Source organism: Odocoileus virginianus, chromosome Y (genome assembly GCF_023699985.2).
Source record: "Odocoileus virginianus isolate 20LAN1187 ecotype Illinois chromosome Y, Ovbor_1.2, whole genome shotgun sequence".
NCBI classification, from domain to species: Eukaryota; Metazoa; Chordata; class Mammalia; order Artiodactyla; family Cervidae; genus Odocoileus; species Odocoileus virginianus.
This window is the reverse complement of record NC_069709.1, coordinates 2,113,002-2,125,619: the sequence shown is the minus strand read 5'-3', so window position 1 is coordinate 2,125,619 and position 12,618 is coordinate 2,113,002. Positions and strand designations below refer to the sequence as shown.

Below are 12,618 nucleotides of genomic sequence, written 5' to 3'. Positions count from 1 at the left end.
CTGTGTCCCGGAACCAGAGAGTAGCCCCCTCTAGTAGCTCTCTTCAACTTGAGAAAGGCCATGCACAGCCAGAAAGACCCAGTGCAGTCAAAAATAGAAGTGAATAAAGTCAATGCATCATTGTATTTAAAAAAAAAAAAGTTTTAGTGTTGTGTCCAAAAGTCCAAGGTGGGTTATCCCAGCTCACCCATGGAAGCTTGCGTTGCAAATACACTCCAGTCCAAGAGAGACGTGCTGGCCGCAGGCTGTCACAAGAGCCGGCCAGGAGACGTCGCGAGGCCGAGATCGGTTGCTTAAATGCAGCATGAGGCTTCACCGCGTGAGGCGCTTCAGACAGACGGCGGGAATAAGGTGCAGGCTGACGGAACTGGGCTGCGGTCACTTCCGGCGCTGGGTATAGACTCCACGACATGATGACAAGCCATCGTCTCTGTCGGCAAGCCCGATGCTAGAATGGAGTTTGAACCAAGCTCCTCTGTCCCGTTCCTTTGCCTTCAGGCCCCGGCGCTTCCGTTCAGACAGCACTTTCAAAGAAGGACCCCCAGTCTGCTTTGTCACTCATGCTGTGGTCTGTCCACCCATCCTGCTGGGAGAACGTACAACACGCGGTGGATCCTGAGAGAAGAAAAAGGCAGGCACCGTCAGCCGGGTGTTTGATGCTCAGACGACACACGCTGGGATCCTGATAACCAACCCCACCTCAACTTTCTCTCTTACCTCACGTGTGAACCTTTAGTTACTCAGGCATGGTGACATCAGCCTAGATTTTAAAGACCGACTTAGCAAAGGTGTCTGAATAGCCATGGCTGTGGCCTTTCCAGTAGGCATGTACGGATCTGAGAGCTGGACCATAAAGAAGGCAGAGCGCCGAAGAATCGATGCAGAACTTCAAAGACTCAAACCGTGGCACTGGAGAAGACTCTTGAGAGTCCCTTGGACAGCCTGGTCAATCCTAAAGGAAATCAACCCTGAATATTCATTGGAAGGAATTGATGCTAAAGCTGAAGCTCTGATACTTTGGCCACGTTATGCAAAGAGTTGATTCATTTGAAAAGACCCTGATGCTGGGAAAGATTGAAGGCAGAAGGAGAAGAGGGCAAGAGAGGATGAGATGGTTGGATGGCGTCTCTGACTCAATGGACATGAGCGTGAGCAGACTCTACGAGCTAGTGAAGGACAGGGAAGCCTAGCGTGCTACGGTCTGGGGGCTCACAAAGAGTTGGACACGACCTGGCGACTGAAGAGCAACATAGCAAGCATGGAGAAATCGGTGAAAGAAAAGCAAAAGTGTCGGTCACTCAGTCGTCTCCAGCTCTTGCCATGGGATTCTCCAGGCAAGAACACGGGAGCGGGTTGCCATGCCCTTCTCTGGGGGAATCTTCCCGACCCAGGGATCAAACAAGGGTCGCCTGCTTGGCAGGGAGGTTGTTTACCATCTGAACCACCAGGCAAGCCCAGAGAAACTGGTAATCGGCTATAAAGCAGATTGGAAGTAAAATCAAGTGCAGAATCATTACGTTCAATCTCTGAACTTTTCACGCAGTGTAAGTGAAGTAGCCGTCACTTTTAATACTTCAAATAGACTATTTATGGGCTCCCCTGGTGGTTCAGTGGTAAAGGATCCGTCCGCTACTGCAGGTGACGTGGGTGCGATCCCTGACCCAGGAAGATCCCGCCTGCCATGGGGCATCTAAGCCCGTGTGCCACACCTGTTGAACCTGTGCTCCTCGACAGGAGAGGCCACCGCAAAGAAAAGCGCACGCAGCGTGATGATGAGTAGCCCCTGGCTGTCCCCAACTAGAGAAAAACCCACCCAGCGAAGAAGACCCGGCACAGCCAAAAATAAATGACATAAGTGAATAGCTCTTTTCAAGTGGACTTCTTACCAGCCCGAAAGTTACACTTCGGTGCTTTGAACGACAGAGGTGGTTTGGCTCCACGTGTATCTTGCACAAGAGAAATTCTTTACAAATTAAGTTAAAAAAAAAAATAGCAGTGTGAAAGGGCATGTGACTTGGAAATGGATGTCTTGAACGTGGGTGCTAGGTTGACCTTTGAACTGGATCCTTGCTGGATCCTCAGCAAGTTCACTGTGACACGTGACTTTCAGCCAAACCATCCGTGAAGAGGTAGCGGGAAAAATGACACTTCCATGGTGTTACTTGGGGACCCTCACAGAGAGCTGGTGTGTGTGTGTGTGTGTGTGTGTGTGTGTGTGTGTGTGTAAGAACATAGCCAGCTACAGAGGTCCATGTGAATTTAGAGCTGTCATAAAAGTATATAGCCCTTGCTTTAAGTCGCAATGCATACACATTTCTCTTTTAGAACTTTATTCATGAGGCATTAATATGAATAGTAATAGCGATTCTGTGACTCCAGTAGTAATTCTCATTCCTTGAGTAGTAAAACTGAGTGTAGTTTCTTTCTCCGTGTATCCCATTTGATGGCAAGACAATAATGTGTAAGGCTTTCGTGGGTTTTATAGATGACGGAGATTAGAACTCTTTTAAAAAATGATTACGTTTGTCCTTGAATAATAAAAAGGCAGTGCAGTCAGATTAGTATTCAGTTGAATTTTATTTTTTTAAATCCCAATTTGCTGAGCTGTTTCCTAAAGAATCATTGAATATTTGCCTCCTCTTTTGAAACCCACAAAGTGATACTTAGGGAAGGATTCTGTTTCAGAAGGACACGCCAGGTAAGTACCAATGAATGTGTCTATAGAGTGCACAGTGTCTAGAAAGTGTAATACAACTGGCGTTTTGATGGAGCTCAGATTGAGAATACAGTGGAACTTGCTGGAGAAGCTAGGTGAAGTTGAGACTTTGCCTTCCAACGCAGGGGGTTTGGGTTCAATCCCTGGTCAGGGTGTTAAGATCCCAGATGCCTCGTGGCCAGGAAACCAAAACATACAACAGAAGCAGTATTGTAACAAATTCAATAAACGCTTTAAAAATAGTCCACATCAAAAAAAGATAATAATAATACACGCAAGCAGTCTTTATTCCTTGAGGATAGTTTGTGTGCATGCTGAGTCCCTTCAGCCGTGTCTGACTCAGTGTGACCTCGTGGACTGTAGCCCACCAGGCTTCCTCTGTCCATGGGATTCTCCAGGCAAGAATATACTGCAATGGGTTGCCAGGCCCTGCTCCAGAGGATCTTCCCGAGCCAGGGATCGAACCTGCATCTCCCGTGACTCCTGCATTGGCAGGCAGTTTTTCTTTGCTTGCCGAGACACCAGGGAAGCCTAACCTGAACCTTGATTAATTAATGATCCACATGCAGAGAGAATCCACCCCATTCAGTGTAACACTCTAGGTTGCCAGGGGAACCTCAAGCCCATGAGCAGACCTGGTGTCTGCAAGCAGGAAGCTTAAAGGCAGAATAAAGTAGAGACGTCACCTTGTCAGACCTGAAGCCTGTGCAGGAGACTTTAAGGTGTGCCTAAGATACAGTTCTCCATTTAATAGAAACTGGGAGAGTAGTCTGGGAGCCAGGTTGAAGAAATAGAAGCCAAATGTTTTTCAAACGTAACCTTTTCATGGGGTTCCTACCAACATGTGACCCGCTTCGCCCTCGGCTCTGTTGTGAACTGTCCTGTGGTCAGTCAGTCAGTCATGTCCGACTCTGCGAGCCCATGGACTGTAGCCCGCCAGGCTCCTCTGTCCAAGGGATTTTCCCAGCAAGGAAGCTGGAGTGGGTTGTTGCCATGTCCTTCTCCGGGGGATCTTCTTCCCAAGGACTGCAGCACGCCAGGCCTGCCTGTCCACCACCAACTCCCAGATCTTGCTCAAACCCATGTCCATCGAGTCGGTGATGTCATCCAACCATCTCACCCTCTGTCGTCCCCTTCTCCTCCCGCCTTCAACCTTTCCCAGCATCAGGGTCTTTTCAAAAGAGTCAGCTCTCCACATCACGTGGCCAAAGGATTGGAGCTTCATCTTCAGCATCAGTCCTTCCAGTGAACACCCAGAACTGATTTCCTTTAGGATGGACTGGTTAGATCTCCTTGCAGTGCAAGGGACTCTCAAGAGTCTTCTCCCACACCCACATCTGCCCTATAAATTAAGATAAACTAGACTCCCCTTGATTTCCTGTTTTATTTGGTCACAATCATGACCACTTATGGGCTCATTTTCATTCCTTTGCGATTCCTTATTGGGAATTGCGCATCTTTTTACGCAGTGTCCGTGGGCTTCTCACTGCAGGGGCTTCTCTTGTGGCTTCTGAGCGCGGGCTGGGTAGTTGTGGTATGTGGGGCTTAGTTGCTCCGAGGCATGTGGTATCTTCCCAGGCCAGGGATTGAACCTGTGTCCTAGCATTGGCAGGCAGATTTCTTAACCCCTGAGCCACCAGGGAAGTCCCTGGGAATTGCGTATCTGGGAGTGTTCATTGCAGTGCTGTCTACCAAAAGTGTACGTGCGTGCTCAGCTGCTTCAGTCGTGTCCGACTCTCTGAGACCCCGTGGGCTGTTGCTCACCAGGCCTCTCTGCCCATGGGATTTCCCAGGCAGAAATTCTGGAAGGGGCTGCCATGCCCTTCCTCCAGGGGATCTTCCCGACCCCAGGGATCCAGCCCAGGTCTCCTGCATTGCAGGTGGATTCTTTACCAGCCGACCCACCAGGGAAGCCCAGGAATACTGGAGTGGGTAGCCTGTCCCTTCTCCAGGGGATCTTCCCAACGCAGGAATCAAACCACGGGTCTCCTGCAGTGCAGGCGGATTCTTTACCAGCTGAGCTACCCTTGGTGGGAATTAGAGGGGGCTGCCAAAAAAAAATAAAACCCTCAAAAAGCAGAACTGTTAAAGACACAAGGCTTCACAGAGCATCTGCAAGAGCAGAGTGTGAAGCTTGTGGGGAAGACGAGACAGGACGAGGCTGCCCCGATGCTCGGGTTGCCCCTTCCTTGAGCTCTGTCTTCCTGGTCCTTCTCATTTGTGTTTTCCCTTGTCTTCATGAGACAGGCTGTCCTTAAGGTGTATAGGATGTGATTCAGTTGCATATGTTTCCTGGGTTTCTCTCACAAGCCGCCTGCAGGCAGTGAAATCTGAGCACCTTGGTTGCAACACCTGTATCACATCCCCTTTAGCACTGGGACAGAATGTATCTGGAGTGATTGCAACATTGGTTCATCTGCTTCAGAACGTGGGGGAAGAGTAACCACTTGTCTTTAAAAAAAAATTTTTAAACAGGTGCAAAAATTTTACACTGGCCATAAACTGTAACAGCTGGGGAGGACAGTAGTTGCTATCAACCTTTACCACTAAAGAGTTCACCTAGGTTCTGTGAATTTGCAATGATTTTTTTTTTTTTTCACCGCTTGCCTTTTAAGGGGTCGCTGTGTTTCCGCCCTTTGCAGGATCTTCTAGTCTGCATACAGCGTCCGGCTCCTGGGGGAACAATATGAGCTTCACTCCTCAACCCTGCCTCTCGGTTCTGAGACTTTTGCTTCCATTATTTTGTTTGCTGGGGGGAGGGCTACGCCCTTCCCTCCTCTCTCCCCTCCCCGCCTTCCCCCTTCAGCCCCTCAGTTATTCCCGTTTCCTTAAGCCCCACGGCCCCCTGCTCTGTTGACCCTGTTATGTTCCTCTCCGCCGTCCACGGTATCATTTGTGTTTGCACCGAAGGTGATAGTTTATTTTGTGTTTGCTCTGAAGGTGGTAGTTGATGAAAAATAGTCCTGTTGCTCTTGCTTGTCCTTGGGCTCAGCCTCCCCCCACCCCCACCGCCTCCAGGGAGCCGGAGTCATCCATTATCTAAAATGCCCGATAAGGATTTCTAAAGCAGGAGTGGAAAGAAGAAATAATGAGGTCATCGTTCACCTTCACCCCCAAAGCCCACTGTCTTTTTGAGAGCGTGAGGTGAAGCTGGTGATCCTGCAAGGTGGGCTTTCTGGGGGAGAAAGGGGATTTTGTTCATCTCCACTCCCAAAGCCCACTGTCTTTTTGAGAGCCTGCGGTGAAGCTGGTGATCCTGAAAAGCAGGCTTTCTTGGGCAGAAAGGGTATTTGCGCCCAGCTTCGCATATCAAAAGGAAAGCTGGGCGACCAGCCCGTCAAGTCTTACTTAAGTCACAGCTTAGAGTAGAGGGTTACCTTTGAGGCCGGGATATGCAGGCTTTTCCTATTATGTGTCCGACAGTAAATACTTTATTTAGTCTTTGCAACCACTCACCTCAGCATTGTGGTGCAGAAGCTTCCACCAACAGTGCCTGAACCCGTGAAGGGTGTCCGTGTGCTTGTTAAAAGGTTGTTGAGGACTGAAATTTCAATGTACATAATTTGCATGTGTCACTAAGTCTGCTGTTGATTTTCTTCAACGATTGAAAAAAAAAGATTAAAAAAAATATTCTTTACCTCTTGGGCCATAAAAAAAAAAAAAAAATAGCAGAGCCTGGCCTGGATTTGGTTCTCCTTTTTAAGGCTAGTTTGCAGATCCTGTGATTTCAGTGAAGATTCTCGCTATCGTAAAAACTTCAGGCAGGCACAGGAGGCAAGAAAGGAAATGGCTGTTTATTGTATTTTTATTTATTTTTGTTTGTTTCAGAACATGTTATTGCATTGTTTTCTATGGTTTTATTTCTTTATTGATGGCCGTGCTGCGTCTGCATCACTGCTGAGGCTTGACTCTGGTTGTGGCAAGCGGTGGCTTGTTTCTAGTCGTGTGGGCAGGCTTCTCATCGTGGAGGCTTCTCTGGTTGTGGAGCACGGGCTGTAGGACTCCTGGGCTTCGGTAGTTGCAGTTGCCAGGCTCCAGAGACAGGCTCCCAAGTTGGGGCACGCAGACTTAGTTGCTTTGTTGCAGGTGGGATCTTCCCCGGACCAGGAATCGGCCCCACGTCTCCTGCTTTGGCAGGCAGAGTCTTTACCACCAAGCCAGCAGAGAAGCCCGTAGCTCATTTTGTTTCAGGTTGGCGTGTAATTGGAAGGACTGATGCTGAAGCTCCAGTCCTTTGGCCACCTGATGCAAAGAGCTGACTCACTGGAAGAGACCCTGATGCTGGGAAAGATTGAGGGCAGGAGGAGAAGGGGGCGACAGAGGATGAGACGGCTGGATGGCATCACCGGCTCGATGGGCGTGAGTCTGAGTAAACTGGGAGTTGGTGATGGACAGGGAGGCCTGGTGTGCTGCAGTTCATGGGGTTGCAGAGAGTGGGACACGACTGTGCGGCTCAACAGCAATAACTGCTTTATAATGTTGTGTTAGTCTCTGCTGTCACCCGCTAGCTCTGTTTACACATTTGTTGTTCTTGTTCACTTGCTCAGTCGTGTCCGACTCTTTGCGACCCCGTGGACTGCAGCACGCCAGGCCTCCCTGTCTATCGCTGACTCCCAGAGTTTACTCCAACTTATGTCCAGTGAGTCAGTGAGGCCATCCACCCATCTCATCCTCTGTCGTCCCCTTCTCCACCTGCCTTCAATCCCTCCCAGCATCAGGGTCTTTTCAAATGAGCCTGCTCTTCTCATCAGGTGGCCAGAGTATTGGAGTTTCAGCTTCAGCATCAGTCCTTCCAGTGAATATTCAGGACTGATCATTTTTAGGATGGACTGGTTGGATCTCCTTGCAGTCCAATGGCCTCTCAAGAGTCTTCTCCAGCACCACAGTTCAAAACCATCGATGCTTCAGTGCTCCGCTTTCTTTGTGGTCCAGCTCTCACATCCATACATGACCACTGGAAGCTGTTAATGTGATGCAGAGCCTGAGCCTCCTTGGAAGTGGCCTGTGGTGGGAAACGGTGCAAGAAGGTTGATAGGAAGGGAAGCCAAAGGCGGAGGGGCGCTTGCCCTTCCTGCGGTGGAGATCTTGGAGCAGGGCATTGCTAGAGGTCGGCCTCTGTGAACAGGAGGAAGGGGGAATGCCCGGCTGAGTTGAAGTGCTGGAGAGGAGGCGGGCTGCCCTTTCCCCCTCCAGCGCCTCCGTCAGGAGCCACCTTGGCACAGCTGAGACCCAGTTCATTGTAGGGCTTCTCTGTGGGGGACGGTGGGGCTTCCCTGGTGCCTCTGTGCCAACGCAGGAGGTGTGGGTTCGATCCCTGAGTTGGGAAGATCCCCTGGAGGAGGGAGTGGCAACCCACTCCAGCATTCTTGCCTGCAGAATCCCACGGACAGAGCAGCCTGGCGGGGCTGCAGTCTGTGGGGTCGCAAAGAGTCGGACATGACTGAGCGACTCAGCACACAGACGCATGGGGGACGCAGAAACTGCCTGCTGGGGGTGACTCCGTGTGGCACGGGGCAAGGTGAGGTCTCAGCAGAGGCGGTGGGGTGGAGGTGAGGTCTCAGCAGAGGCGGTGGGGTGGAGGTGAGGTCTCAGCAGAGGCGGTGGGGTGGACGTGAGGTCTCAGCAGAGGCGGTGGGGTGGACGTGAGGTCTCAGCAGAGGCGGTGGGGTGGAGGTGAGCTCTCAGCAGAGGCGGTGGGGTGGAGGTGAGGTCTCAGCAGAGGCGGTGGGGTGGAGGTGAGCTCTCAGCAGAGGCGGTGGGGTGGACGTGAGGTCTCAGCAGAGGCGGTGGGGTGGAGGTGAGCTCTCAGCAGAGGCGGTGGGGTGGAGGTGAGCTCTCAGCAGAGGCGGTGGGGTGGAGGTGAGGTCTCAGCAGAGGCGGTGGGGTGGAGGTGAGCTCTCAGCAGAGGCGGTGGGGTGGAGCTGAGGTCTCAGCAGAGGCGGTGGGGTGGAGGTGAGGTCTCAGCAGAGGCGGTGGGGTGGAGGTGAGGTCTCAGCAGAGGCGGTGGGGTGGAGGTGAGGTCTCAGCAGAGGCGGTGGGGTGGAGGTGAGCTCTCAGCAGAGGCGGTGGGGTGGAGGTGAGCTCTCAGCAGAGGCGGTGGGGTGGAGGTGAGCTCTCAGCAGAGGCGGTGGGGTGGAGGTGAGCTCTCAGCAGAGGCGGTGGGGTGGAGGTGAGCTCTCAGCAGAGGCGGTGGGGTGGAGGTGAGGTCTCAGCAGAGGCGGTGGGGTGGAGGTGAGGTCTCAGCAGAGGCGGTGGGGTGGAGGTGAGCTCTCAGCAGAGGCGGTGGGGTGGAGGTGAGCTCTCAGCAGAGGCGGTGGGGTGGAGCTGAGGTCTCAGCAGAGGCGGTGGGGTGGAGGTGAGCTCTCAGCAGAGGCGGTGGGGTGGAGGTGAGGTCTCAGCAGAGGCAGTGGGGTGGACGTGAGGTCTCAGCAGAGGCAGTGGGGTGGACAGGAGGTCTCAGCAGAGGCAGTGGGGTGGACGTGAGGTCTCAGCAGAGGCAGTGGGGTGGAGGTGAGCTCTCAGCAGAGGCGGTGGGGTGGACAGGAGGTCTCAGCAGAGGCGGTGGGGTGGAGGTGAGCTCTCAGCAGAGGCAGTGGGGTGGAGCTGAGCTCTCAGCAGAGGCAGTGGGGTGGAGCTGAGCTCTCAGCAGAGGCAGTGGGGTGGACGTGAGGTCTCAGCAGAAGCAGTGGGGTGGACGTGAGGTCTCAGCAGAGGCAGTGGGGTGGACGTGAGGTCTCAGCAGAGGCAGTGGGGTGGACGTGAGGTCTCAGCAGAGGCAGTGGGGTGGACGTGAGGTCTCAGCAGAGGCAGTGGGGTGGACGTGAGGTCTCAGCAGAGGCAGTGGGGTGGAGGTGAGCTCTCAGCAGAGGCAGTGGGGTGGAGGTGAGCTCTCAGCAGAGGCAGTGGGGTGGAGGTGAGCTCTCAGCAGAGGCAGTGGGGTGGACGTGAGGTCTCAGCAGAGGCAGTGGGGTGGAGGTGAGGTCTCAGCAGAGGCACTGGGGTGGAGGTGAGCTCTCAGCAGAGGCAGTGGGGTGGAGGTGAGCTCTCAGCAGAGGCAGCGGGGTGGTGGTGATGTCTCAGCAGAGGCAGTGGGGTGGAGGTGAGCTCTCAGCAGAGGCAGTGGGGTGGACGTGAGGTTTCAGCAGAGGCAGTGGGGTGGACGTGAGGTCTCAGCAGAGGCAGTGGGGTGGAGGTGAGGTCTCAGCAGAGGCAGTGGGGTGGACGTGAGGTCTCAGCAGAGGCAGTGGGGTGGAGGTGAGCTCTCAGCAGAGGCAGTGGGGTGGACGTGAGGTTTCAGCAGAGGCAGTGGGGTGGACGTGAGGTCTCAGCAGAGGCAGTGGGGTGGAGGTGAGGTCTCAGCAGAGGCACTGGGGTGGAGGTGAGCTCTCAGCAGAGGCAGTGGGGTGGAGGTGAGCTCTCAGCAGAGGCAGCGGGGTGGTGGTGATGTCTCAGCAGAGGCAGTGGGGTGGAGGTGAGCTCTCAGCAGAGGCAGTGGGGTGGACGTGAGGTTTCAGCAGAGGCAGTGGGGTGGAGGTGAGGTCTCAGCAGAGGCACTGGGGTGGAGGTGAGCTCTCAGCAGAGGCAGTGGGGTGGAGGTGAGCTCTCAGCAGAGGCAGTGGGGTGGACGTGAGGTTTCAGCAGAGGCAGTGGGGTGGACAGGAGGTCTCAGCAGAGGCAGTGGGGTGGAGGTGAGGTCTCAGCAGAGGCAGTGGGGTGGAGGTGAGCTCTCAGCAGAGGCGGTGGGGTGGACAGGAGGTCTCAGCAGAGGCAGTGGGGTGGAGGTGAGCTCTCAGCAGAGGCAGTGGGGTGGACGTGAGGTCTCAGCAGAGGCAGTGGGGTGGACGTGCGGGGACATTCGGCACAGGAGGAACAGGAGGGGAGAAATTAGTCCTTCTAGAAGCTGACTTGTAGAAGAGACAGGGGTATATTTCATGCAGTTTCTCCCGAATTACCTCAGTATGGATATTCCTTATTTTTAATCTCCTCTCACTCACAACTGGGAGTTATTTGCAAATATAGTTCTTTTTTTATTTTTTATTTTTCCTGGCTGCAAAACCAACTGGTGTCATTGCAAGGGGGCTCCGAGGAGCTCTGGCAACCCCGATCCTTCATATCAGAGCAGAGGAGAATTCAGCGAGAGCAAAGTGGGAGGTAAGAATGATTTAATGGAACAGGATGCTTCTGAGGCTTCCAAGCGTGTGAGGCGAGAAATGCCTCCCCGAGAACTCACTGCGCTGCAGTTCGATGCTCAGAGGAAAGGGTCAGGGGAGAAGCTCTTTGTCTCCCTTGAATATATGTTGTTTCCAACATCAGTTCCTTCCCCAGGTAGGCCAGGGAAATTTGTCCCCACATGGTCAGGCTGGGACTGTCATAAAGCACTGTGGAAAAAATATTTTCAGGTCCGAATACAATGAGGGTCTTTCCTTTTGCAAAGTCACCTTCCCGTAAGCAGTTTTTTCTCATGTGCACCAGAGCCTGTTTTTGAGAGTCGTTAACTTACTGAGTTGGTGATGGACAGGGAGGCCTGGCGTGCTGCCGTCCATGGGGTCGCCAAGAGTCGGACACGACTGAGCGACTGAACTGAACTGAACTGAACCTACTGAGCTCCCTGGACAGGATGTGGGGCTCCTGCCGCCGTTGTTTCATAGTTTGGGGGTGTGTCCCGCGCTTCTGTAGCATGCTTTTGTTGCTAAGCAAGCCAGCTTGGTTTTGTGGTTAATCCAATGTGCTTTCTCAAGGAACCATTAATGTGCAACAGTTTCCCATAGTTTTCTACCTATAATCCCCTAGTGGGATTAACCATTTATTCACTTATCTTGTTCCTTCATTCTGTTCCTATCATCTGTGTTGCATGGCTTATGAGACCTTAGTTCCCTGACCAGGCCTATGAGATCTTTGTTCCCTGACCAAGCTTATGAGTTCTTAGTTCCCTGACCAGGGATGGAACCTGGGTCCTTGGCAGTGAAAGCGCCAAGTCTTAGCCACTGGACCACCAGGGAAGTCCAAGCAATGTAGCCCATTTCTTAACCTCCTTTTATCACCCCACATCTAGTCTCCTAGCCAAATAACAGGTGGTTGATGATTCTTTATTGAGGTATAATGTTATGGTATATTATTTATGCTTCAGTTATATTATAAAGGAGGTAAAGACCCAAACTGCCATGTTCTTAAGTGAGCCTCCGAATGCTAAGTTGCTTCAGTTGTGTTTGACTCTTTGCAACCCCATGGACTGTAGCCCACCACGCTCCTCTGTCCATGGGATTTTTCCTGGACTAGAATACTAGAGTGGGTTGCCATGCCCTCCTCCAGGGGATCTTCCAGACCCAGGGATGGAACATGGGTGTCCTCTATTGCAGGCCGATTCTTTACCATCTGAGCGACTAGGGAAGCCCTGAAATATATATATATATCTATGTGTGTGTATATATATATATATTTATTTATTATTTCTTTTTCTGAGAAGCTGCTCTAGACTGAATGGTGTCATCCCCAGAATTCATATGTTGAGATCCTGACACGTAGGGCCTCAGAAGGTGACAGTAATTGGAGGAGGAAGGAATGAAGGTAAGATGAGGTCATTAGGTTGGGCCCTAATTCCTTCTGACCCACAGCCTCATAAGAAGAGATGAGGGCACAGACACACCCAGAGGGATGACCGTGTGAGGGCCCAGTGAGGAGACGGCCATCTCCACGCCTAGGAGAGGGGAATTACGATTAGCCAACCCTACCTGCACGTTGATCTCGGGCTGACAGCCTCCAGAGCCGTGAAGTCCATTTGTGTTGTGGCAGCAAACTCATACAGAAAAGCATTTTGGGATTCGTAGGCCCCCAGAAGATTTGGCCAGGCGTTATTACAGCATCCTTTCTCTTTATAACATGATCTTTCTTTATATTCTCAGAAC

General features: G+C 52.4%; 1 protein-coding gene and 1 non-coding gene across 2 annotated transcripts in view; one reads left to right on the top strand and one right to left on the bottom strand.

The window, feature by feature from the left end:
- LOC139033268 (sterile alpha motif domain-containing protein 1-like) overlaps nt 1-12,618 on the top strand; it is a 60,841-nt gene that overhangs the window by 24,757 nt on the left and 23,466 nt on the right. The window contains exon 4 of the mRNA XM_070462123.1: nt 10,792-10,867. Coding sequence (XP_070318224.1) covers nt 10,792-10,867 — 76 coding nt within the window. The remainder of the gene's footprint in view (nt 1-10,791; nt 10,868-12,618) is intronic.
- On the bottom strand, nt 11,643-11,715 carry TRNAE-UUC (transfer RNA glutamic acid (anticodon UUC)). The gene has a single exon. It is a non-coding gene; the product is annotated as a tRNA-Glu (tRNA).